We start from the raw sequence: 23043 nt of genomic DNA, 5'->3' as shown, positions 1-23043 counted from the left end.
CTTCTAGACTTCTCCTGAAATTTCCACAAAATAACTGCTTCCGAAAAATCCCTTAGCAAAATATACAAGTGGTTTTACCAACTGCGTTTCCCAACCTACTAAACTGTCACAGATGCCCACTGCCCTATACTTTCTTCTTTCCCCGGATAGACAGCAAAGTTTGGCGCCTCAGCACATGCTCTTCTCTTTGTGAACAACGCTCTTCCGTTCTTTCCTACCCAAAGAAATCCCATTGTCCTTCAAGGCCAATTAAAAGTGTGGCAATGCTGGCCTTCCTCCGAGGCTGTCGGTAGTTCACACATCACAGAATTGAACTTGGCCCCGTTACAGCACTAACCTTGAGATATGAATTACCTGCTCACCTGTCAATCTCCACCAGGCTGGGAAGGTTCTCATCGACCTCTAATCACTCTCCCCCCAGCAGATGAACGCCTGGTTCATACTAACTGTTCGATACTTGGCTGTCAAAGGAGATGATCTCTCACCCTAAGGAAAACCCCAGAAGACTGTTAAGTTTCTATAAATATCCAAGAAAACGTCAACATACTGGGAAAAACCAAACCAAGAGATGGCTGTGAACCAAGCTAACGAGTCAAGTCTGACGTGTTCGAAGTGACACAGAAAGGTGAAAGGAAAAGAAACTGTACATTCCTAAGGGAGCGAGAATCCACGAGATGAGCAGCAACAGATAAGACTAATGAAAGCAAACTGTGCAGCCTCGGGGGAAAGGAATGCACAGAGCTCGCAATCTTCCAAGAGCGAGGTTCCAGGCACCGAATGGACAGAGGCTTACAGCCCGGGCAAGGAAGGGACACTGCCTGGATGGGCTCCAGGACGGAGGTGTGCGGTTCTGTCCGGCGATCGGGGCGGGGAAGAGAGGAAATGACGAGCCAAAAAGGGGTGGTAACGGCGCCGGGACCGGAGACCCGGGAGTGCGCTAGGAGGAGGGGCGCAGCGGGGTCCGAGGAGGGGGCGCACTAACGAACCCCTTCCCCGCCCCCCCATCCCGGCAGAGGGACGGCGGGGGGCGGGCCCGCAGAGTGTCGATGTGGGGGCGGGCCGGCCTCCTCTCCGCGCTGCACGCGGGGCCCGGTGGCCACGGCGTGCGTCTTCCCCGGTCCTCCTTCCCCACCTAGGAAGGCTGCAGACAGGACAAACCCGCTCACGGAGGGGAGGGGTGCGCAGGCCCCGCGGGGGGAGACTTCCCGTCCCGGGGGCCGCCGCGTGTTGAGTGCAAGGGCAGGTTTAAGTTGTGAGGCCAGAAAGATCAGGAGGACACTGCCTAGGCCCGAGTGTGTGTATACCTGAATGTAGGAGCCTTGTGGCTGGCAAACCCCACACCCCCGGGTCTGGGGTCCGAGAAACTGGGCCAAAGGGTCGGGGAGAACGGCAACGCATCCCCAACTGGCCCTGGCACCCTGCGCGGGTCTGGGCCCCGAGATGCCTGCTCCCGAGGGCGCCATCCCCTCGCGGGGCGGCCCCCTGCAGGCCTCGGTGGGGAGTGCCCCGGAGAGCTTCGCAGGCTCCGGTCCGGGGCAGCAGGTCGCCCCGCTCGGCTAGGCTCAGCTCGACTCCCGGGGCTCGATAGGCGCCTGGGCCTCTCCTGAGTGGTCAGCGAGACCCGCCAATCGGGGCGCTGGGGCCGGCTCTGGGCCGCTGGATATTGGCTCCTCACACTCACCGTGCCTCGCTCCCCCGGTTCGCTGCCCGCGCTGATTGGCTCCAGTACCGGACCCCGAAACCCAATCAGAGGCTCCAGCCGCCGCTGCCGCCGCCACTGCCGCTGCCTCGCAAAATGGCGAAGTCGAACAAAGGGGAATCGGGCCTCCCTCCAACTGCCTCCGCGCAGGCGCCTCTTAGGCCACGCCCCCTACCTCGAGCTCTGGGCTCGCCCCACCCCCCTGCAGAAGCAGCACCGCGCAGGCGTGTGCCTCAGCCACGCCCATTTTCCTGATTGGCTCCCACCCGACCGTAGGACTACGCAGGCGCCTTCTAGGCGCGCCAGACCCTTCCACTCAAACACCGCCCTGAACATTAGCACCACGCAGGCGCTAAGTAACTTCTTTGGCAACTGCCCTCCCTCTTCTATGCGGCCCCTGGAGACACACCCCCCTGGGACTTAATGCGCAGGCGCCGCTCTACCCAACTTGCATTTGGCTGTCTCGTTACGCATGCCCGGGCGGCGGCGGCGGTCGGGTGCTCTACGGGCTTCACCGCCGGAAGTTCGGCGGCCATCACCAAAGAGTGCAGGTTCGGCCAGTTAGCTAGAGGGGCTCGTTTCCGCCCGGCCCCCGGATGGTGGGCGGCCATCTTAGGTGCGCGCAATTAAAGGCTGTGGTGGGATTGGCTTCGTATCGTGGGCTCGTCCGCTGTTACCCACCTACCAGAGCCCTTCCCCGCGGGGCGGGACCTCGTAACGGCCAACTCCTTTCCAGGTGAAGGGTAACCGCGGTACGTTGGGGCTTTGAGCAAGCCTCCTCGCTTCCTCCCACGGGATCCCGGGACAGGCCCTACGCCTTGGCTGATCAGCCCTAGGGTAGGCGACAGAGAATGGGAGGCCTCTCTTTACTTTTTCCCCCAGTTCCCCCCCGCAAAAGATGGGAGTGAGCCTTCCTTGAGGGGCCGCCTTCTCTCTCACCCCTGCCCGCGCCTTGGCAGTACAGTCCGCCTGACCGGTACACTCTCTAGTTGGCGACTTAGCGGGACTGTGGCCAAGCCCCACCTTTTTGTCCCTGGGCCAGACCCAATAGGGAAGTACTTTTGTATCTTTCAGAGAAAAGACTGTCCTAAATCAGCTTTACTCGGCGCGGGCGCGGGCGCGGGGAAAGGAGGAGGCGGGTCCTAGGACTGCCTTTCTTCCGCTCCTGGGAAGCGCGAAATGCAATCGGTTCACGGCCGCGTCCGAACCAGGCATTATTCCTCCCCTCCTTGCCCAGAGTATTTTTGCGTTCCTTTCTAGAGAAGTCACATTCAGCGATAAACGATGGGTGGAAAAGTTAGTACGTGGGTGGTCAGGGAAGTCTGAATGTAATATATTCGGGCTGCCTAAGCATGATTTCCTTTCCCTTTTTTATAGCTGAAGAAATAGCGACCCAGTATCATGGCTGGCAGCCCTAATGAAGATTCAGAAGGAAGCCGAGTGGGTAACAACTATTAACTTACTGGTGAACTGAAATTCAGAATGCTTGAGGTCAAAGCACAAATGCTTTTTAATTAAACTAGTAATTGAATTGTCTTTTTTTCTCTCCTGTTGATTTATTTTAGAAAGGCTGATACAGTCTTAGGCAGAGCCCACTCATTACTTTTCTTTGCACATGCTTTAATTCGCTTTAGATAACTTCTTAAATTCTGAAAATTTGTCTTTTAAATGAAGGAGGGATGAGGGGGGAGAAGTAGTGGTTGTGGTGGGCACTATAAAGGAAAAGAAGTAACTTAGTATTTTTCTGTGTCTAATAAATGTTTTCTTTCTCTTTGCACATTTTAGATTACTTATGTGAAAGGCGACCTTTTTGCATGTCCCAAAACAGACTCCTTAGTGCACTGTATCAGTGAGGACTGTCGAATGGGCGCTGGGATAGCCGTCCTCTTTAAGAAGAAATTTGGAGGGGTGCAGGAGCTGTTAAATCAACGTGAGTTTTGAAAGCAGTTGAACTCACCTGCCCTGACTAGATCATCTTTTGATGCTCCTGTTAAGCTTAATAATTTAAACAAGATATATATGCACAGATGGGGTTCCTAACTACCGAGTCCTTTTAACACTGCAGATTAAGTTTTTCCTCTACAGAGTTTGGGTTGGCCCATGAAACCTGAGTTCCTGTAAAAGTTTTAAATGAAACTTTTTAATAAATAAACTCTGTCTCCCTCTTTCATAAATCTTTCTTAATAATATCACTCCATTTGTGTGAAACCTTTAAAAACTCTGGCATGCTAAGCAAAGTCCACAGCTTTTAGCCTGGCATTCAGGATTTTCTGTCTGCCCATACTGTGCTTATACTTCAAAGAGTTTAGAACTTTTCCTTACAAACACTTACCTCATTGCTCCCAGTGATTGTAAAGCAGAAATGTGTGCCAGAATCACAGGTGGAGCTTCTGAAACAGTTGCTTAGACCACAGTGCAGGCTTACTGAGTCAGTCTCCACTGGTGATTCCGCTCCCAGCCTAAAGAAAGCAACTTTTTACTGCTTTATGTTATATTTGTTTCAAAACACCACACATTCTCCTGACTGGAAACTGTTAAATAATTAAGAAGCTTTTAATATTAATACATCTATGTTCCCCATAATGCTTAACACATTAGCTGTTTGTATGTAAAAAGATAATGATTAAATTATTAAATACACATTTGGCAAGTAAAAAATGCTGTACATTCTAAAACATTTCAAGGCAGTAGACATTAACATTTTTTAAGAGAATAGGAAAGGGTATTTGAAAATGCAGCAGGATTGAAGACGGAGTATGAGGAAAATGTGATTGAAAATATGATTTCCTAAAACAGGAAAACTGGAAGTTAAGAAATATGGTGTTTAGGAAGGCTGATAAGGATCAAAGGATTCTTCAGAGTTGAAAATTAATTCTAGTTCTGAAGTAGACTCATATCTATAAAGACCTTTTAAAAATCTAAGAATGAAGATCAGTGTTTTGGTTTTTCTTTTTTACTATCAAATAACTGTTTTTCTTAGAGAAAAAGTCTGGAGAAGTGGCTGTTCTGAAGAGAGATGGACGATATATATATTACCTGGTAAGACGGGGCCAATTCGCAGTAAGTTTTAAGTATTAGCAAACAGATGGGCTGTGCTGCACTTGTGTTCATCACAGTGTTTCTTTATAGACAACCAAAAATGGTCAAAAACTGACCTCATGCTGACTCAGACCCAGAGGTGCACTGGGTTAGAAACATGAGGCTGCATGCCAACTTGCATGGGAAGAAGTAGTGATATTTACCAGAGACCTGTTACATGATGTGCGAAAGTTAGGGATGCTTCCCTTGCTTTAATTCCTTCATTGTTCTAGTGAAATAGAGACAATAAAGTCTCAAGAGATAGATTGCTCAAAAGAGTTTTTCTCTCATTCTTGCTTACCAAATGCAGTGCCAGATAATACTCTGATCCTCTCCTGCCTGCTTGCTCCATTTGGATTTCTTCCACTGTCCCCATGGCCTTTGACCCGGGAAGGAGTGCACCCTCTTGCTGATGCTGCTGGATGACTTAGAGCCCGCTCACTCCAAGCTTGATTAGGGTAGCACAGAAAGTGGGGATGCTGCCCTTTAAGGCTACTGTGACTTTAAATCTTGTTTGGAATGCTACCAGTTTCTTTCTGTTCTTTTATAGGGAAATAAAAAGCAAACACTATTTCTAAATAAACCTAACAGGAAATTTTTAGGTGCTGTGGGTTCTTCCTTGTTACAGATACATAGCTTATCTCTTGGAAGTAGCACAGGAACTTTCACCTACCTGCTTAAAAACAATAGACAATAGGCACACCTGCTAATCTGGGTTTCTTAGGAAAAGAAAAGATGTGGTAGTGTCTGGGTCTCTGGTTCTATTCAGTGGATTCCCATAACTGGAAGAGACCATATGACATTTGTTATCTAGTCTATAAAAGTATACTTATTTTAATTATCACGATGTTGGGAGAACATGATGACGCTTCTTTGGCTCTCATTTTGGACTAATGGAAATTTGAATTTGTTCTTCGCACTCAGATTACAAAGAAAAGGGCATCACACAAGCCAACTTACGAAAACTTGCGGAAGAGTTTAGAGGCCATGAAGTCCCATTGTCTAAGGAATGGAGTCACCGAACTCTCCATGCCGAGGCAAGGAAACCCGGGGCCCTCAGTGAAGACTTGACTGTGGGGCTTACTGTCCTACCCAGGACAAGTGATTGAAAAGCTTATCTTAACCCAAAATGTAGACTTAAAGGTGAACAGATCAAAACATTTAAAAATCATCAGTAAACCAGTTGTCAGATCTTCGCTCAAGGCATGCCCATCTTTTACCTTGGGCTGAATGAATCAGGATGATGAAAACAGAGATCTTCCTCAGCCTGCCTAGTAGGGAGGAACCATTGCTCATCACTATTTGTTGAAGTCTAGGCATCCTCTAGTACAGCTAAAGAATCAAGACTGAGCAATTGTGATTTTTCTCTGGGCCACTTCAGGTATCCCAGACCTGTTCATTCTGTGTGAACAAAGTTGTAGCTTATCACTGCTTTGTAAACTGCATGCTTATTTATGTTCAGCATGGATAGTGGCCAGAGGATATGTTGCTAATGTAACGACTTAGACCCTAGATATTGGGAACTTAAGGGACTGATGTTGGGGGTTCAGTATCCTCTTTGTTTCCTTTTCAGGAATAGGCTTGGGGTCCCTTCTCTTCCTGTCAGACTAGTTCTAAGTCAGTACTGACCATGCATGCAGGTTTATTCCAAGCTCCGAGTTAGAAATGTGGCTACTTGGTCCCTCGTCTTAAACTGGTCTATAATATATTCATGACTTATGTACCAGAAACACTTTTTTTTTTTTTTTAAATCACAGTTTTTTCAGGTACTTAACACATTAATATAAAATTATCAATTTTAAACCTTTCTTTTTTCCCTGGGGATATTGAAGATCAGTAAAGTAACATCTTGGAAGAAAGGTGCCGGGTAGTAAGTTTTGTGGGCTGATTGAGGTTTCTCACCAGAGTGTTGGGAAGATTGGAATAGAATCAGCTTGGCGTTTCCCATCTATCTTCCTTAACATTCCGTTACCATAAGTGTATTTTTAAAATGGGCTTCCCTGGTGGCTCAGTCGGTAAAGAATCTGTCTACAGTGCGGGAGACCCAGGTTCGATCCCTAGGTCAGGAAGATCCTCTGGAGAAGGGCATGGCAACCCACTCCAATATTCTTACCTGGAGAATCCCCATGGACAGGAGCCTGGCAGGTTATAGTCCATGGTGTCACAAAGAGTCAAATATGACTGAGTGACTAACACATTTAAAAAATACCAACCTTTTGCCATCCACTCACGGCTTGTTTTCACTAGTAGAAATAGTGAGTTCTGTCTTGTGGCAGTTACACATTTCTAAATGTACCCTGAAGTAACTGGGAATTGGTACTTTATTTGGCAAAAGAGAAGTGACAGCTATTGGATGTTAGGGCTGTCCAGGAAACAGCCTTAGGTGACTCACAATAGGAATTAACTTCTAAACTCCCACCATGGTTGCCTATAGGTGTGAAACCAGATGTTATCTTTGGCTTTGGGTGGATGCAGCCTCGGGAAAGAGAGAAGGAGCATTTTCCTCAATCACAACCAGTGGAGATGTTCTGTCTTTTTCAGGATTGGATGTGGTCTTGATCGTCTGCAATGGGAGAATGTATCCGCAATAATTGAGGAGGTCTTTGAGGCAACAGACCTCAGAATTACTGTGTACACACTCTGAACAGAAGAGCGTTTTGGATGTGTCTGCCTTCTCATCACCTGGGCGGCGGGACTGAGCAGACCGACCTTAAAATGGCCGGAGGACTGTTTCTTGTGACGTAGTCTGTGTCACAGGCCAGACCTGGGCTGCTGTATTCTCAGGATTGAATGGGACTCTGGAGGAGGGGTTGCTTGATGCTGGGAATTTTTCTTTTTCAGGAAGGTAAGGGGAGGGACCAAATGTTGGGCCTAGGACCTCTTATTTTGCTGGGGATGCTATGTGATTTGTTTGAGTTGCCACTAGGTGGCAGCATTGCTTTTACTTCTCTGCTGTTTTAGGAGAAATTTCAGGAAGGATGACCGTTTTTAGTTAATTTTGCATCTTGTGTCATTTGTGCACTTACTTGGTATTATCCTTATGGCATCAAATTCATCCTAGGAGAGAATTATGGGTTTGATTTTTGTTTAAATTACAAAAGTTTTATGCTTACAAGGAATTTGTGGTGACAAAAATGGAAAACTAAAGATCTTTTTTTTGGGGGGGCGGGGGCGGTGCTCCAGTGAGGTTCTGTGTACATGTCTGTGTTGTTTTATACTTGGCTAATGGCGGGTTCACGCGTCAGATGGCCCAGTCGGAAGAGGGCCAGGTGAGAAGACGTCAGAACGGGCAAGGACACTGGGGAGGCAGGCTTTCAGAGTCCTCCTGGCGAATGCTTCCTCTGTCCTGGCCACCATGTCGTTTCTGTGACTGCACCTGTCTGAATTCAGTCATAAAACAGAACAACGTATATGAAATACCTGGCAAGGTTCTTAGTGTGAACTAATGAATGACTCAATCCGCAGTTCTCAACAAAATGCATACAGATCTCTTTGAAATAAAGGTCCACTCCCTCTTAAATAGGAATTTAATTGGGGGTGGGGGAGAGTTGCCAGTTTTGTGTTTTTGAGCTCCAGAAGATTCTGATACCTATCCAGCTGGGATGGAAAAGAGTAAATTTGTCCCCTTCTAAGCTCAGAGCAGCACTTTGTCCACTCTTGATTTTCATGGTGGAAGTAATAAGGCTCATGGATTTTAGCCAGTGGTTCAGTATCAGAGGTGTGGGGAAAACTAGGAGACTATTTCCACCCTCTGTTCTCTTACTGTGGTATTGAGATCAGACAGGCCTGCTATTGATTTTCTCCATAGAGTGAATTCTTGGACTGTCATAGGACCTGCTGCTTTCCCAAGTGTAAAAGAATTGGATTTTAGAAGGGGCTTGTGGAAACGCCAGGCGAGCACTGGTTAAATGTAATCTTTGTACTTTAGACTTGTGTTCTTATCGCCTGGCAGCCTGATACGAGGCAGCAGTTTCAAAAAGTATTTGACTTCTGTATCTCTATGTGTAGCAGACAAGTTCTTCATGTTGTTGGGGTAGGGGCAGTACTGGGAGAAGTTCATTGTCAGACTTTCAGACTAAGGCTTTTCTTGTAGCTTTGTTTCTGTCCACAGACACACAGTGAGGTTGAAAGGGAAGAAAGAATGTACAAAACTGAAAAGGAGAGTGGGGTGGTAAGAGGAAACTGGAATTAAAGTATTTCGCTTAACTCTGCAAATGCATCTTACCACTGGGTCAAGACATTGGTTTTCCAGGCTTCTGCTACATTTTAATGGACTAGGGTTAATTTGTTTCATGGAGTATGAGCCTTGTTCACATTTCTATTAACAAAACCTAGTCTTGTGAAGGTCTGGCTGTAAATGGAATTCCACAGGGATGTGATAAAGTGCTCTGTCATTTGCAGATAGTCTTGGGGTCAAATTCCGATGACTTATCACACTTGAAGCCTGGGGAAAGGAGGCATGACCTGATAATCAGAATGGGCACATTATTCCTGGAAACCTAGTTAGAGTTTGGCGAACACCCAGAAATTCACATGTGAAATTTTGCTTCTACATAGGACTCAAACAAGCCTTTTAAGAAATGAGACTTTTGACACCATCCTGCCCTCACCATTAAGTATGACGCACAGACTACCCCTACATTAAGTGTATCCAAACATTTAGATCCTACTTCTCGCCCTTTGCTCTTTAATTAGGGGGCTAATTGCTTATGGATTGGCAATTGGGATGTTTATATTCCTTAGGAACAGGTTTCCTGTGCCTTTTATTTCATCCTCTGCCATACTCCTTGTTTCCAGAGGAGAGAAAAGGCACTCATTTACAAATAATCTTGAGACAGTATTTTCTGAAGGTCAAGACCAAGGTGTGAAGTCTGCATGGGAGTTGGTACATCCTGTGTAGCCCTGGCAAGTTCCAGTTTAAGCTTCTTCCACTTTATATATAATGTTGTGGCTTGGTTCATAGCCTGGGACATCCCTGTTTCTGGGATTTGCTGTTTATAATTTCTAAATGTTATCGTTCCTTAAAAAACCTGGTCACAGAAAGACCACGCCACCTCTTTTATTAACGTTGCTGTTTAAAAAAAAAAATTCCCAACTTAACTTGAGATGCATTTCTAGACATGTTTCAAAGATCTGTTCAGACTTTGGGTCTGAGGCTCTTTGCCCCAAGCCCAATTGGGGGAATAATACGGACCTTCAGTCCCACAGAGCCTGGTGCCATTTCTCTTCACAGCTCACTTTCCTGTTTCCCAAGAGCAGCATTAGAGAGAGAGACACAGCTTAAGTGATCTACAGCATAAGTGTTTTGAGTCCTCAGAGGGCCTTGGGCAGTAGGGTTGGTGGGTGTCGGATGTCATCCAGCTCCAAGCGGTATTAAGAAGTCAGGCATGTCCCAGATGACCACGTGCCATTGCTGTCTCTTGGTGGCAGCAGGCAGACCTTTGTGAGAAAACAGAAAGCAATGTTACTGAGAGCCCTGCTGGCCCCAAACAATGAAGAGTTTTCTTTTGAGTTAGGGTTTCTTTGTGCCTTTCTCAATGAATGCCTGAATTTCTCCATAGCCACCTGTGGTTTCTGTTTTATTCAGGATTGGATTTGTTTCATTCATATTTTGGTGTGGTTCACACAGAGAGAGCCCCAGAGGAGATCTTCAACTATGTTGCCGCTGCTGCTGTCAAGTCACTAAGTCGTGTCTGATTCTTCGCAACTCCATGGACTAGCCAGCTAGGGTGCTCTGTCCATGGGATTTCCCAGGCAAGAATCCTGGAGTGGGTTGCCATTTGCTTCTCCAGGGGATCTTCCCCACCCAGGGATTGAACCCAAATCTCCTGCTTGGTGGGCGGTTTCTTTACCACTGAGCCACCTAGGAAGCTTAACTATGTTATCTTGCTTTAACTATATGGTTAAATCCTGTTCTGTCATTTTTTTCAAAAGATGGAAGAAGATATATGAGACACATTTCTTTAACAAATGCTCATTTCTTGACAGTATTTTAATTAAGCAGAGTTCTTTGGGGCTTTTAGATTACAACTTGATTTCATGCCAGTTTTTTTTTTTTTTTTTTTAATTTGGTACATTTTAACCTCTCCCTTCAGGAATATGAGCAACTCAAATAGAGTACAGGGAAGCATGTTAATGGGTCCAGATAATACGATTATGTACACTAATGGAAAGAGACTTAGAATGTGGAACTTGTTCAATAATATTTTATTAAAAAATTGACTTAGAAGTGGACTTTTCTCTCAAACTGATTTATCTGTTTGTTTATGTTGATTTAGATCAGCGTAAGAGGCAACTCTCAATTATCCAAAGTTAAAAGCTTTTTAATCCTTGAAATGCTTAATTTTTATAGCAGATTTAGCTATTTAATTATTTGACTTAATAGGTAAAACACTCTGAGGTCTTGCTAGTTTGGCAGCTGGAAAAAGTGACCTGTGACTACAAGATGTTTAAGAAGAAGGTATACTAGAGTTAAAATTGGGCTGCCAGTCATCATTCTACAGAATTTATGTAGGGTTTATGGGTGCTAGTTTCTACACTAATCTTCAAGGAATTTTTGTATTTTCAGAGGTCACCTTTAGAAATCTGTATTACTACTCACCATCACTCTTGAGTGGTGTCTTATTTTAGGTGAGCAAGGTATCTCATAGCACTATCTGACCCTGGTCTCACTGAGTTCAGTGAATAGGTCTTGCTTTTTTGTAAGAAATGGCTGAGAACTGTGACTTGATGGATTGACAGATGCTCAGCTGGAGAACGATCCAACACCCTGTGTGCATAGACCTGCCAACATCAGGCTCTGGAACATTGATGTTTCCAGAACATGTCCACGAAGCAGCATCTGTTTAGAGTATTAAGACTGAGAGGCACCAAAAATAAATTTAACATCATGGAAGCATGCTGCTTTCATGTTTTACTAATCTGTGAGGTGTTACAGAATTAAAGTTGGATAAGAGGGTGTGAAGACCCTTTCTCTGGTAATGGAAAGTTTTGATCAGTAACTCAGGTCTTATAAAGGGACTTAGTTATACATAGCACTTCTATTGAAGCAAACTAGATCAGACCAAATTCAAAAAGAGACAGTAGGAGATCCTGTACCCTCTTTCCTGAGGGCAATTGGCCTGTTTCTCTAAAAGAGTCTGATTTACCCTCAGCAAGAGGTCGAATTGGCCTTAATTGTGTCCTAATTATTTGCTTAAGTAGCTAATCTTTACTTCCAGTTCTCCTATCCCATCATGAAACCTGTTAGGAGGCTACTTCTGAGCTGTTGCCCAATTTGCAAACATCTTTTTAACCCTTGAAGTATTGAAGTAAAGTCGCTCAGTTGTGTCTGACTCTTTGTGACCCCATGGACTGTAGGCTACCAGGCTTCTCCATCCGTGGGATTTTCCAGGCAAGGGTACTGGAGTGGGTTGCCATTTCCTTTTCCAAAACGTTCCTTTATAGCAGAACTTGTTGCTTTATTATCCCCATTCCTGAATTCATCGTTTTTGTGCAAGTTCTGCTGAGATCTTCTAACATAAGAGAAGTGTTTTTGCATTGTACGTTCACACAGCAATTCCTGGTCTCCCTCAAAGCAGAACTATTTGTTTGAAAACATGAATTTCTCAGCCTCCCTTGTCCACACAAAGAGTTGAATACAAATCCATTCAAGGACATTCAAAATTACCAAAAATGGGAAAAAAGTGCCCCTGTAGGAATGAAAAACCAGCATTAAAGGAAAAACAGAATGGTAAGATTGTAGATGGGGTGGGGGCAGAGTGTCTAGAAGGTGTCTAGAGTTAGTAAGTTTGGACAGGTGGACATGGGGACTTGTTAGAGGACTGAAATATCTTTGCTGTTCAGTGACAGGTCCTTGCGGGCATCCCAGCTGGTCTAGTTGTAAAGAATCCACCTGCCAAATACAGGAGATGCAAGAGTTGTTGAGGGTTCGATCCCTGTGTTGGAAACATCCCCTGGAGTAGGAAATGGCAATCGGCTCCAGTATTTTTACCTGAAAATTCCATGCACAGAGGAGCCTGGTCCTGGGCTACAGTCCATGGGGTCGCAAAGAGTTGGACATGACCAAGCAACTGAGCGCGCTCACGTGTACACACACACATAGGCACACACACACACGTGTGCGTGCACAACAGGTCTTTGTACCATCCTCATCTTACGAAAGTTATTCGGTCTCATCAATGCTTCTGGATTTCTATCACCCTTGAGCACTCTTAAGTTATGGAGAAAGTCAGTTTGATATCAAAGGGTAGGAGAGAAAGGATTTAGGGAGAGGAATTTAGAGGAAAGAGAAAAGGCAGGATCTAAGAATGTTGTTACCACCAACCAGAAAAGAAGAGATGAAATCTTTTCAAAGGAAAATCAGAGAGACCACTCATTCCACCTGCCCTTCTATCCAAGTTGACAGTGAACAGACTCACGTGAGGCTGAACCTAGCTGCCTACTTCAGGATGTCTGCCAACTTCTCCTCGTAGTACAGGAAGTTCTCCTGAATGTCCTCCCAGGGCTCAAAGGCCTTGGATTCACCCTCTTCTTGCTCCACAAAATTCTGCCAGATGAACTCGAAGTCCTGGGGCTTCATGATTCGAAGTCTGCAGCCAGCCTCCTTCAGCTTCCTGAGAGCTGCCTGGATCTCGGGCTCCTCCCACATGAACAGCCGCCCCACCAGGATGAGCAGGCGCAGGTTCTTGGTCTTGTTGAGGGTCTTGACGATGCGGTCCGCACAGGCTGCGCAGGGGCTGGAGGACACGTACCAGGTGACCAAGTAGCGCAGGGCGGGGTCAAAGGTCGGCATGATGCTGTTGAAGAAGGCTTCTTCCGCGTGGGCAGCAGCATGCTCGTCCTCCAGGTACCCTCGAGAGGCCTGCACTTCGCCTCCCTTGCTCTGTGCTTCCACCACATAGCAGAGGAAGGTCTTATTCCTCCCAGAGCTGTACTCCACGTTCCGGAACTGAAACTTAAAGTAGTGGGCAGGCAGTCGCTCCCTATGGGTCAAGGAGACAAAGGCACAGGGAAGGAGATCGGGTGATGAGTTCTTATTCTAGGACTCGCCTGGAGTAGGTGGCTTTCCAAGATCAATTCCCCCGGGGACAGATTCATTCTGTCTACTGAAACAGGCCTTGCCTATATGCTAACGGTAGTGACAAAGGCATGAAGGAATTCAAACGGTGTATCTAAAGGAGAGGAGACAATATGGAATGAGGTGTGCATCCTGGACACCACATTAGCACATCTTCAAACACTCTTTCACTCCCAACACATGGCACACCTCAGATTTCTAAATCAGTGACTCTTTAACCTGACTGTACATTAGAATCCGCTGGAGGAGCTACAAATGTCCCTCCTGACGCCCCACACCAAGTAAATCAGAACATTTGGAAGAGGCCTGGGGATCGGTATTAAAAAAAAAATGCTCCAGATGATTCAGATAAGCAGCCAGGTTTGAAAAGGGGTGTCCAAATAGTATTACAAAGTAGCAAGCATGTAAAAATTCTTATGACAGAGCAAGGCAAAGCTTGTGCAGAATACTTCACGCTTTCATAATCTCTCCTTGTCACTCAGATATTGCATCTTAGGTGCTGCTGCTGCTCTGCTGCTAAGTCACTTCAGTCGTGTCTGACTCTGTGCAGCCGCATAGACGGCAGCCCACCAGGCTCCGCCGTCCCTGGGATTCTCCAGGCAAGAACACTGGGGTGGGTTGCCATTTCCTTCTCCAATGCATGAAAGTGAAAAGTGAAAGTGAAGTTGCTCAGTCATGTCTGACTCAGCGACCCCATGGACTGCAGCCTACCAGGCTCCTCCGTCCATGGGATTTTCCAGGCAAGAGTACTGGAGTGGGCATGCTAGGTAAGGGGTGGCCTAAAACGTGCAGTCCCAGGCTCTCCCAAGGACTTTCTCATGTCATCTTTTCCCTCAGGTGAAAGAATGGTTGTCATGTAAGTGTCCAAGAAGGTTTACTTTTGAAGTTAGGCTACCTCAGGTTACTTTGATATGAATTAACTTGTGTGGTATTGACACATTTCAAAACCATAAAAGACAGCCTCTGTCCTTTAGATGCTTATAATCTACCAGCTAGATTCTGGCTGGAAAGAAAAGATGTAAATAAGACAGCTGAGAACAGTAGAAGACGGCTGGAAATGACGAGGTGGAGTAAGGACCCATGGTGAAGTTTCTTGAAAGTTTAGCCTTGACTCAGAAGTCAATAGAGAATTGTTACAGGTTCCTGAGGAAAGAAAAGTATAATGAAACAGGTCCACGGAAGAGTTACGGGGGTGACTTGAGGCAGAGAGAGTGAAGCTGGGGAAAAGTCTGACATTTGCGAAGCCCAGTTGGTGTCTTGGGACACCAGACTTGGTGATGAATATGTCCAGTGGCTTCCAGGGGAGGTGGATGATTAGGAAAGGAAAGCAGCAGGAAAAGGCCAGGTGTTTCAAAAAGTTTGGTAGGAATAAGGTAAGAAAAAAGAGAAACTAAAGAAGCAAGCATCAGCGTTGAAGATTGTCTTGTTTGTATGGGCATGTTTTTCTAAAATAGGGAATATTTGTGCAGGTTTGAAGGCCAAGGAGAATGAAGAGGCTGTAAGAAGAGAGACTGAAAAGGTCAGAAGGAGAGGAGGGGATGAGTACCAGCTGGAGAGGCTGAATGTTTTCTTTTTAAAAATGTAATCTCAGATCTCCCTGATGGTCTAGTGGTTAAGAATCAGCCTGCCGATGCAGAGGACACGCGTTCGATCCCTGCTCCAGGAAGATTCCACATGCCGAGGGACAACTAAGCCCTCATGATGCGACTACTGTGCCCTGCCCCCTAGATCCTGTGCTCCACAACAGGAAAAGCCTCCGAAATGAGAAGGCCCCGCTTGCCGCAACTAGAGAAAGCCCACGTGCATCGATGAAGCCCAGTGCAGACAGAAATAAAACAGAAAAACTCTAAAAAATGTGATCTCTGTGGTTGCCCCAGAAGATCCCCAACTAGTAGCTCTTCTCTTTCTTCTCTATACCCCTTCCCTCCCGCCAGAGAGGTCACCCAACTCCCTGGGCTGCAGGGGGATCCCTGGTATCCCAGGACCTTGGCTTCTTAGGGATAAGTAGCAGGTGCCAAGGAGCTGAGTAAAGTTGAGTCGTCCCCTTCCCATCACCAAATTTTCTCCACCCAGGTTTCTATGTCCCTTGCTGTCAGGTTAAGTTTCCACTGTGGAGATGGATGTGTTTGGGGCCCCAGCCCTGGGATTCCTTCGAGTACTATCTTTAGCTCTCTAAGTCCCTCTGTCCCTGGTTGAATGTGTTTATTATTTACTTAACATTTGGGGAGAATGGATGGCCTGATGATTCACCTCTCCTCTTTCAGTCCCTGCTGGGAAGTCACTTACACTGAGCTCTCCCCCATTAAACACACCCCAGAAGACCACTCCTCAACTCAGCCAGTTGCTAAATTATCCTTTCACTTCCTAGAGTGGCTTTTTTTCCTCCCGAGAAGCACGGAGCCTACCCTTCTTGCTGAAACCTTTTTTTTCTCCTCTCTGATCAGTGCCAGACCACCCCCAACCCCAGCACCCCACCCTCCCAACCATCCCCAAGTCCAATCAAGAGCCACCTGTAGGATAGATTTGCAGTAAAGTTTTTGGAAGGATTCATAGCTGCTTGGTTGGCTTGGGGGCTTCAGCAGTAGCTTCCTATGTGGTCCCTCAGGTTTCCTTTCTGAAACTGAAAAGTATTGCTCCAACTTTGCCAAGTACAGCCCAACCGAGAAGACGTGTGGCCCAGTGTGAGGTTGCATGTTGGCTGGATGGTCTACAACTGATGCTTCTCTCAGTCTGTCCTCTTCTTTAGGCAAGAGGAAAGGACCCAGAGAAACAGGAAGCCCAATGGAGAGGAGGAACGTTCACCTCTCCATAAATATTGGTTTCCATCCCCTGGGGCCAGCAGCCTCACCGTCTGCCCTGTCCCTCAGCAGGGCCTTCTGGACCCGGTACCTCAGAAAGGGAAGTGCATTCAAGGGGCAAAGGAAAGTCACGGAAGGTCCGGGCTCCCAGTCTTTCTTTGGGTTTGCTCAGAGACCGAGCCTGCTTGGCTTCTCAGGGGGATTCTTGGTCTTTCTAGAAGGAGCATACAGGTTGAATGAGGTTCTTTGTGGTTCTCACAGACTGAAACAGCCAGGTCCTGGAGGGTCACCAGGAGAACAGAGGTGGCCTGAAATTTATCCAGAGAGCTAGCCAACGTGGTCATCTTGGGTCATTCTATAGAATCACGAAGTAAGTCAACACTATTATGCCCACTTGGCTTCCCTGGTGGCTGGATAGTAAAGAATCCACCTGCCAATGCAGAAGACATGGGTTTGATCCCTGGGTTGGGAAGATCCCCTGGAGAAGGAAATGGCAACCCACTCCAGTATTCTTGCCTGGAAAAGCTGATGGACAGAGGAGCTTGGCGGGCTGCAGTTCATGGGGTTGCAAAAGAGTCGGACATGAAAGAGTGACTAAATAACATTATGCCCACTAGTGGAAAGACAGAAATAGTGACAGTTATTTTGTAGATAATCACACACATCTTTTATTTTCTCGTAGAATGACATGCTCCAGTACCATATTTACGTATAGCCCTTTGCTCTCAACCCCAGCAGATATTTTCCTGCTTAAGTGTGAGTGTGTGTGTATGTCTGTGTGTGTGTTTGAGTGTGTGTATGTTGGAGTGGTGGCCAGGAGGGAGATGCTGATGATAGATTTCTTCACCTGGACCCAGTCCCTTCTTCAAGCACAGAAACCAACAGCATAACTCCTACCCCCTCCTGCCAACTTCGGCACCTCCTTAGGAACCATTTCCTCATACTTTCTGCAAACAAGGCCATTCACACTTCATCTCCTTAGACCTGGGTTTCTGGACATTGCAGTTCTCTAGGCAGGAAACCAAGAATCCTTTTATCTAGAAAAAGAGGGACAACTGTTTCCTTGATGGAGGGAGAAGAGATGTGACTCAATGTAATATATATATATGTGTGTGTGTGTGTGTGTGTGTATATTTCTTTTCCCCCCTCACTTTCACATTAAAAAACATTTGCATTTCCTAAGCATAAATCTAGACAGTGAAGGCAAGCAACTTGGAGGGCAGTGGAAACTTGTCTGAGATTAGACATTTGTCCCCCAAATAATCCATGGAGCAGAAAACCTACTCAAAGGTAATTGAGTGATGACTCATTTCTGCTTTGCTCACTAGACCTTTTCATGACCTACTTGAAAGAGGCAGAATTGCCAGTCTGAGTTTCCTATCCCCTTTCTCAGACCACTTTTCGAAGTGGATGCTACATAGTGAGCATCGTCAGAAGGAGGAATATGGGGAAACAGAGTTCTAACAGCCAAACTTTCTAGAGCTAAGAAGGTGTTTGATGGGATGCTAGCTCCTGACTGGTGGTTCTGGATGGGATTCCGCAAGCCCTGGGCCTGCCCTGTTTCTCGGGGGAACACCATCCTGCACATAAGCTTCCACCTTCCCCTGACCCTCAGAGACCAGAGTCAGTGACCATTTTCTGTCCTTTATGAAACAAGCCTTCGCAACCTGCTCAGGAGTCCAGGTGAGGGGCAAGCAGCCACGGCATTAATAGTGGTGTTGAAGGCCCCAGACTCCTGGCCCAGCCCTTCTCTGAACCCTGCTTCTCCTCTCTCTCCTCACGTGGGTGGAGTAAACTACTGGTGGCTAAAGAAGTGGTTGAAAGGATACTCACTGCCTGTGCCATTTATCTCTGTTCCAGAATAAACCCTTTGATAGCAGGTTCAGCTTCATGTAAAATCATACACAACGTAACTAGAGATAAAGACAAACACACAGCAAGGGTTGCTGCCAGGCAGAGCTGCAGCTGGGATGGAGGGATGGGGAGCCAGCCCATTTCGGTGCCCAGAGCTTCCCTCAAGCAAGCTGAGTTCAGAAGCAAATGAGAACCAGAGGAATTCTCTTGTGAGTCTAGTGCTGCTGGATCTTTGTATATATATTAATAACATATCCAGAACTTCTCCCATCAAGAAGCCCTCCCTGATTGTTAGGGAGTTTGGGGTCGATGTGTACACAATGCTATATTTAAAGTGGATAACCAAGGACCTACAGTATAGCACAGGGAACGCTGCTCTGTGTTATGTGGCAGCCTGAATGGGAGTGGAGTTGAGGGACCACGGATGCACGTGTATGTATGGTTGAGTCCCTTTGCCGTCCACCTGAAACTATCACACCATCGTTAATCAGTTATGAGGGGACAGTTGTTCAGTTGTGTCCGACTTTTTGCAATCCATGGACTGTAGCCCACCAGGCTCCTCTGTCCATGGAATTCTCCAGGCAAGAATACTAGAGTGGGTTGCCATTCCCTTCTGCAGGGGGATCTTTCTGACTCAGGGGTTGAACCTGGGTCTCCTGCATTGCAGGCAGAGTCTTTACCATCTGAGCCACAGGGGAAGTCCTCCAATATAAAATAAATAGTTACAAAAAGTAGCCTTCTCCCCATCAATTCCCTACCTGGATATCTGACAGAGAGCCTACCACACAATAGGCACTCAATCATGAGTTTGCTCATTTATTCAACAAATAATTATTGAGCACCAGTTAGGAGCTGGGTACCACTCTTGGTGCTGGGGAGAAAACACCTAAAAGGCAGAATCCTTGTCATCATGGAGGTTAAATACTTCTGGGGAAAACAGGCAGTGAATAAAATGAGTCCTATTCAGAAACTGTTTGTTGAATTTGCATAAAAGATTTCTCTTTATGGCTTTTTCTGGATGCAGTGTGGTGATTTGGAGTCAGCCAGTCTTGGGATTCACATCCTACTCCATCCACTTTGTGGATGCGTTCTTAGTCGCTCTGTTGTGTCCGACTCTTTGCGACCCTATAAACTGTAGCCCTCCAGGCTTCGCAGTCCATGGGGATTCTCCAGGCAAGAACACTGGAGTGGGTTGCCATGCCCTCCTCCAGGAGATCTTCTCAACCCAGGGATTGAAGCCAAATCTCTTGCATCTCCTGCATTGGCAGGCGAGTTCTTTACCGTTAGCGCCATCTGGGAAACTTGACTTCACCCACTAGCTTTGGGCAAATTATTTCTCCAAGGCTTGGTTTCCTCATCCAAAAGACAGATTGAGTAATCTAACCTCTCTCTGGACAATGGTCGACTTTCGAAAATTAAACCTGGTACTGATGGACGGTACCTTCTCTGGGCCTCAGGTGCTTACCCTTTTAAGCACATCTGTCCTCTGCTCTTCCATTCCTGTTCAGAGGGCTCTCCCTTTCAGTGCCTTTTTTTTTTTGGTAAAAGCCCTGATTTCTAACATTTGCTGCTTTCCCATCTACACACTCACTATGGAGATTTCAAGAAACCAATACGAAGTCAATGAACACAGACGTGGTAAGAGATGCATCCAATGGATTCTCAGCTGAGAGGCGTGAACAGGCCTGGGCACACCACTGCTACTATAGACCTTTTGCTAGCATTTTCTAACACATCATTTTTAATGTTCTTAAGTCTGTTTTTTTTTTTTTCCTGACCGTGTCGCGCAGACTGTAGGATCTTAGTTCCCTGACCATGGATTAAACCTGGGCCCTCGGGAGGGAAAGTGCCCAGTCCTAACCCCTGGACCACCAGGGAATTCCCTGCTTTCTATCCCGAGTGCCCTATTCAAACCAGAATCATGACAAGTGGGCACGTTTCTCCTTATTCGTACCTGGTAGTCCCCCTTCCTTCAGACTGTTTGCTCAAAAGCCGTCTGCTGCTCTAGTCTGGGGCCCTGTTCCAAGGAGCAGTGTGATGGGACCCTCCCCCGGGGAGGCCAGGCTCTGCTGGCCCTTTGACGCCAGGACACCTGAAGAGCGGAGGAGAGGAAAGCTTTCCCTCGGTCTGTCCCCTCACAGACAGAGCCGCACCTCGAGGCTATTTTAAGTTGTCTGTTTACCCTCAGGGGCCCAGGAGACAGATCTCCACAGCTGTTCCTTGTGGCCGGGAAATATGACGGGCTCCCCCTCCCTCCTGAACCGCTCTCAGAGCCTCGGGAAACTGACCCTCCTGTGCCTCATTGGGGAGCCTTGGCTCAGGGGAGCCTTTGCACCGCACCACCTGGAGGATGGAGACAGGTGGGAGCCCTGTTTGGGAGACCAGTGAGACGGACGCTAGGCTGGAGTCAGAAAGCGTGCCTCTTACTGGTTCTGTGGCCTGGGAGCGTGACTGGACCTCCCTGACTCTGTTTCCCCAACTGTGGTGTGGCGGTGATATAGCTCCTCTCTCAGCCTCATGGTGAGGCTGGAATGAGCTCAGTCGTGTGAAAGCGTGCCGGCATCATAAAGCCCCGGACGCGTGTCCGTGACATTAGAGGATTTAATCTTTCAAAACCCACCACCCTGAGCCCCCAAAGCATGTTCAACCCAGCAAACATTCTAATTCTCTTCTGAACTGACCCTGCCCGTGTGCCGGGGAGATTACAACACAGCACAAGTGGGTGTGCCTGTGTGTGTGAGAGGGAGACCAAGGCCAGCATGGGCCGGCATACTTAGCTGTTAGAAAAAGGATCTCTTTCCATAAAAAGCCACTGGAGCGGAGGACTCTCCCAGCCTGGCGGCCCTAGGCTCTCCCTGTGTCTATATTAATCTGTGCCCTGTTGCTCCTTTAATCCTGGGATGAGGGTGACGTTACTCGGTTGGCCACGGACAAGTGCAAGTTCAGGGGCTCTTCTCTGAAGCCTTGCCTCAAGAACTAGGATATGTTTCCTTCAGGTTCTCTTAGAAACCGGAAAATGTCTCAGCCAGAAGGAACCTTGGGAATCAACTAACACAACTTCCTAAGGTTACAAATGAAAAAATTGCAGCCAGGCCAGGACTGGAAAAAAACACTTGCCCAGCTTCAAACAGCAAGTCCCAATCACCTCCCAGGGTTCTTTCTGCCCTTGAAGGCATCATGCCTCCATTCTTCCTGGAATTTCTCTTCTTGCGGCCCCTCCGCTGCTTGTGGGCATTGCTGGAGACTCTCAAGAAGGAATCCTTATGCCCCCACATACTCAGTCCCTGGGTGGGGAAGATCCCCTGGAGGAGGAAATGGCAACCCACTCCAGTCTTCTTTCCGGGAGAATCCCATGGACAGAGGAGCCTGGGTGGGCTACAGTCCATGGGGTCGCAAAGACTCGGACATGACTTCACGACTAAACAACAACAAATTCCCTTCTTATTCTTCATTTAGGAATTTAGCAGAAACTTCTGCCAAAGGGACAGAGAGAGAAGAGGAGGAGGACTGCCTTGTTTTATTCCTGGAGGTGGCATAATCTAGACACGACAGGGGGACCCTGTTTGGAGCCTCAGCATTCTCTGCTCTAGGTCCTGCTTCCTCCAGGCTGTGGTGGAGGGTGAAGGAACACCTCCTCTATCCAGAAGCCCCAGCCCTGGCCTGTGTTACCTGGCCTGTAACCTCTCTTTTTCCCTGGGGGTGGATGTGAATCTCAGCCCCTGGGGAGATTCAGAGATGATGCAGCAAGAAAAACAGACTGCTTCTCACTAGCTTGGGAAAGGATGGATCTGTCTTTCCTGTCTTAGGCTGGGAGAAGCTCTAAAGAAAGAGAGGGAGACGTACGGGTAGAGGAGAGGCCCACTCAGAAGCAGGGACAGAAGTTGCAGGAGGAGGTACTCTGGGACTGTATTGAAACATGCTGGTGGTATCCTGTGTTCTCACCAAATTCCCTGGGACTAAACTGCTTTTACCCAGAGGGGCAGGTGACGCCCCAACAGCAGGAAGCCCCAGGGCTGGTTTCCGTCTCAGGGTCCTCGATTCCCCAGAGTTCCCCCTACCTCAGCTGATCGGAGGTGTCACTCTGAGAAACCTGGAGAGATCTGCTGCTGCCTCCCACGTGGTGCACACCTGTGCGCTCTCGGTCTGTCGGTGGTGACCCTGACCCCTACTATTCCCATCCTCAGTCCCCTGGCCTCTCCCCGCTGCTTCGTGCTGGGGAGGGGGAGCCCAGCCCACACCCAGCTCTCACCCGGTGACGATCTCAAAGGGCGGCAGCTCAATCAGCTCCTTCAGCTTCTCGGGGTCCTCCAGGTTCTCCAGGTCCTCGCCATTCTGGGAGGCAGGCTCCGCGGCTGCCGCGGCCTCTTCTTTCTGAGCCATGGAGGGGCTGAGGCTCTGGAGTCAATGAGAAAGAGGGGAGAGGCGGCGGGTCTGGGCCAAGGCCTGGCGGCAGAGTCCCAAGCAGCTGTCAGCAGCTAAATCTGCCTGGGGTGACGGGAGAAGGATGGGGCAGGCCAGGCGAGTGCACTCAGCCC

General features: G+C 47.6%; 3 protein-coding genes across 27 annotated transcripts in view; 1 reads left to right on the top strand and 2 right to left on the bottom strand.

Annotated features, from left to right (window-relative positions):
- NFYA (nuclear transcription factor Y subunit alpha) overlaps positions 1–1798 on the bottom strand; it is a 25911-nt gene extending 24113 nt beyond the window's left edge. For 7 of the 14 annotated variants that reach the window (XM_065912234.1, XM_065912245.1, XM_065912243.1 and 4 more), the window contains exon 1: positions 1682–1798. The gene's annotated coding sequence lies outside the window, so the exon portion shown is untranslated. Of the gene's footprint in view, positions 1–337; positions 487–1304; positions 1565–1681 lie in introns of those variants that run through there. The other 7 variants (XM_065912235.1, XM_065912240.1, XM_065912236.1 and 4 more) reach the window with 6 other exon arrangements.
- Positions 696–15688, top strand: OARD1 (O-acyl-ADP-ribose deacylase 1). 12 transcript variants are annotated; one of them, XM_065912261.1, is made up of 7 exons: positions 2313–2451; positions 3077–3139; positions 3485–3629; positions 4680–4738; positions 5702–5814; positions 15326–15375; positions 15466–15688. In XM_065912261.1, the coding sequence occupies exons 2-6, from the start codon at positions 3101–3103 to the stop codon at positions 15345–15347; spliced, it is 378 nt and encodes a 125-aa protein (XP_065768333.1). In that variant the 5' UTR covers positions 2313–2451; positions 3077–3100; the 3' UTR covers positions 15348–15375; positions 15466–15688. The 12 variants fall into 12 exon arrangements, with proteins under 12 accessions (XP_065768329.1, XP_065768325.1, XP_065768328.1 ...); XM_065912257.1 differs by lacking the exons at positions 2313–2451; positions 15326–15375; positions 15466–15688 and adding exons at positions 696–840; positions 10365–11009; XM_065912253.1 differs by lacking the exons at positions 2313–2451; positions 15326–15375; positions 15466–15688 and adding exons at positions 2031–2250; positions 10365–11009.
- APOBEC2 (apolipoprotein B mRNA editing enzyme catalytic subunit 2) lies at positions 9821–23043 on the bottom strand. Its single transcript, XM_065912249.1, has 3 exons — positions 22758–23043; positions 13198–13761; positions 9821–10216 (listed from the first exon to the last, which is right to left on the bottom strand). The coding sequence occupies exons 1-2, from the start codon at positions 22886–22888 to the stop codon at positions 13218–13220; spliced, it is 675 nt and encodes a 224-aa protein (XP_065768321.1). The 5' UTR covers positions 22889–23043; the 3' UTR covers positions 9821–10216; positions 13198–13217.

This window comes from Muntiacus reevesi, chromosome 20, assembly GCF_963930625.1.
Source record: "Muntiacus reevesi chromosome 20, mMunRee1.1, whole genome shotgun sequence".
Taxonomy (NCBI): Eukaryota; Metazoa; Chordata; class Mammalia; order Artiodactyla; family Cervidae; genus Muntiacus; species Muntiacus reevesi.
Note: the sequence above shows the minus strand (reverse complement) of the source record. Positions and strands in the feature narration are given on the sequence as shown.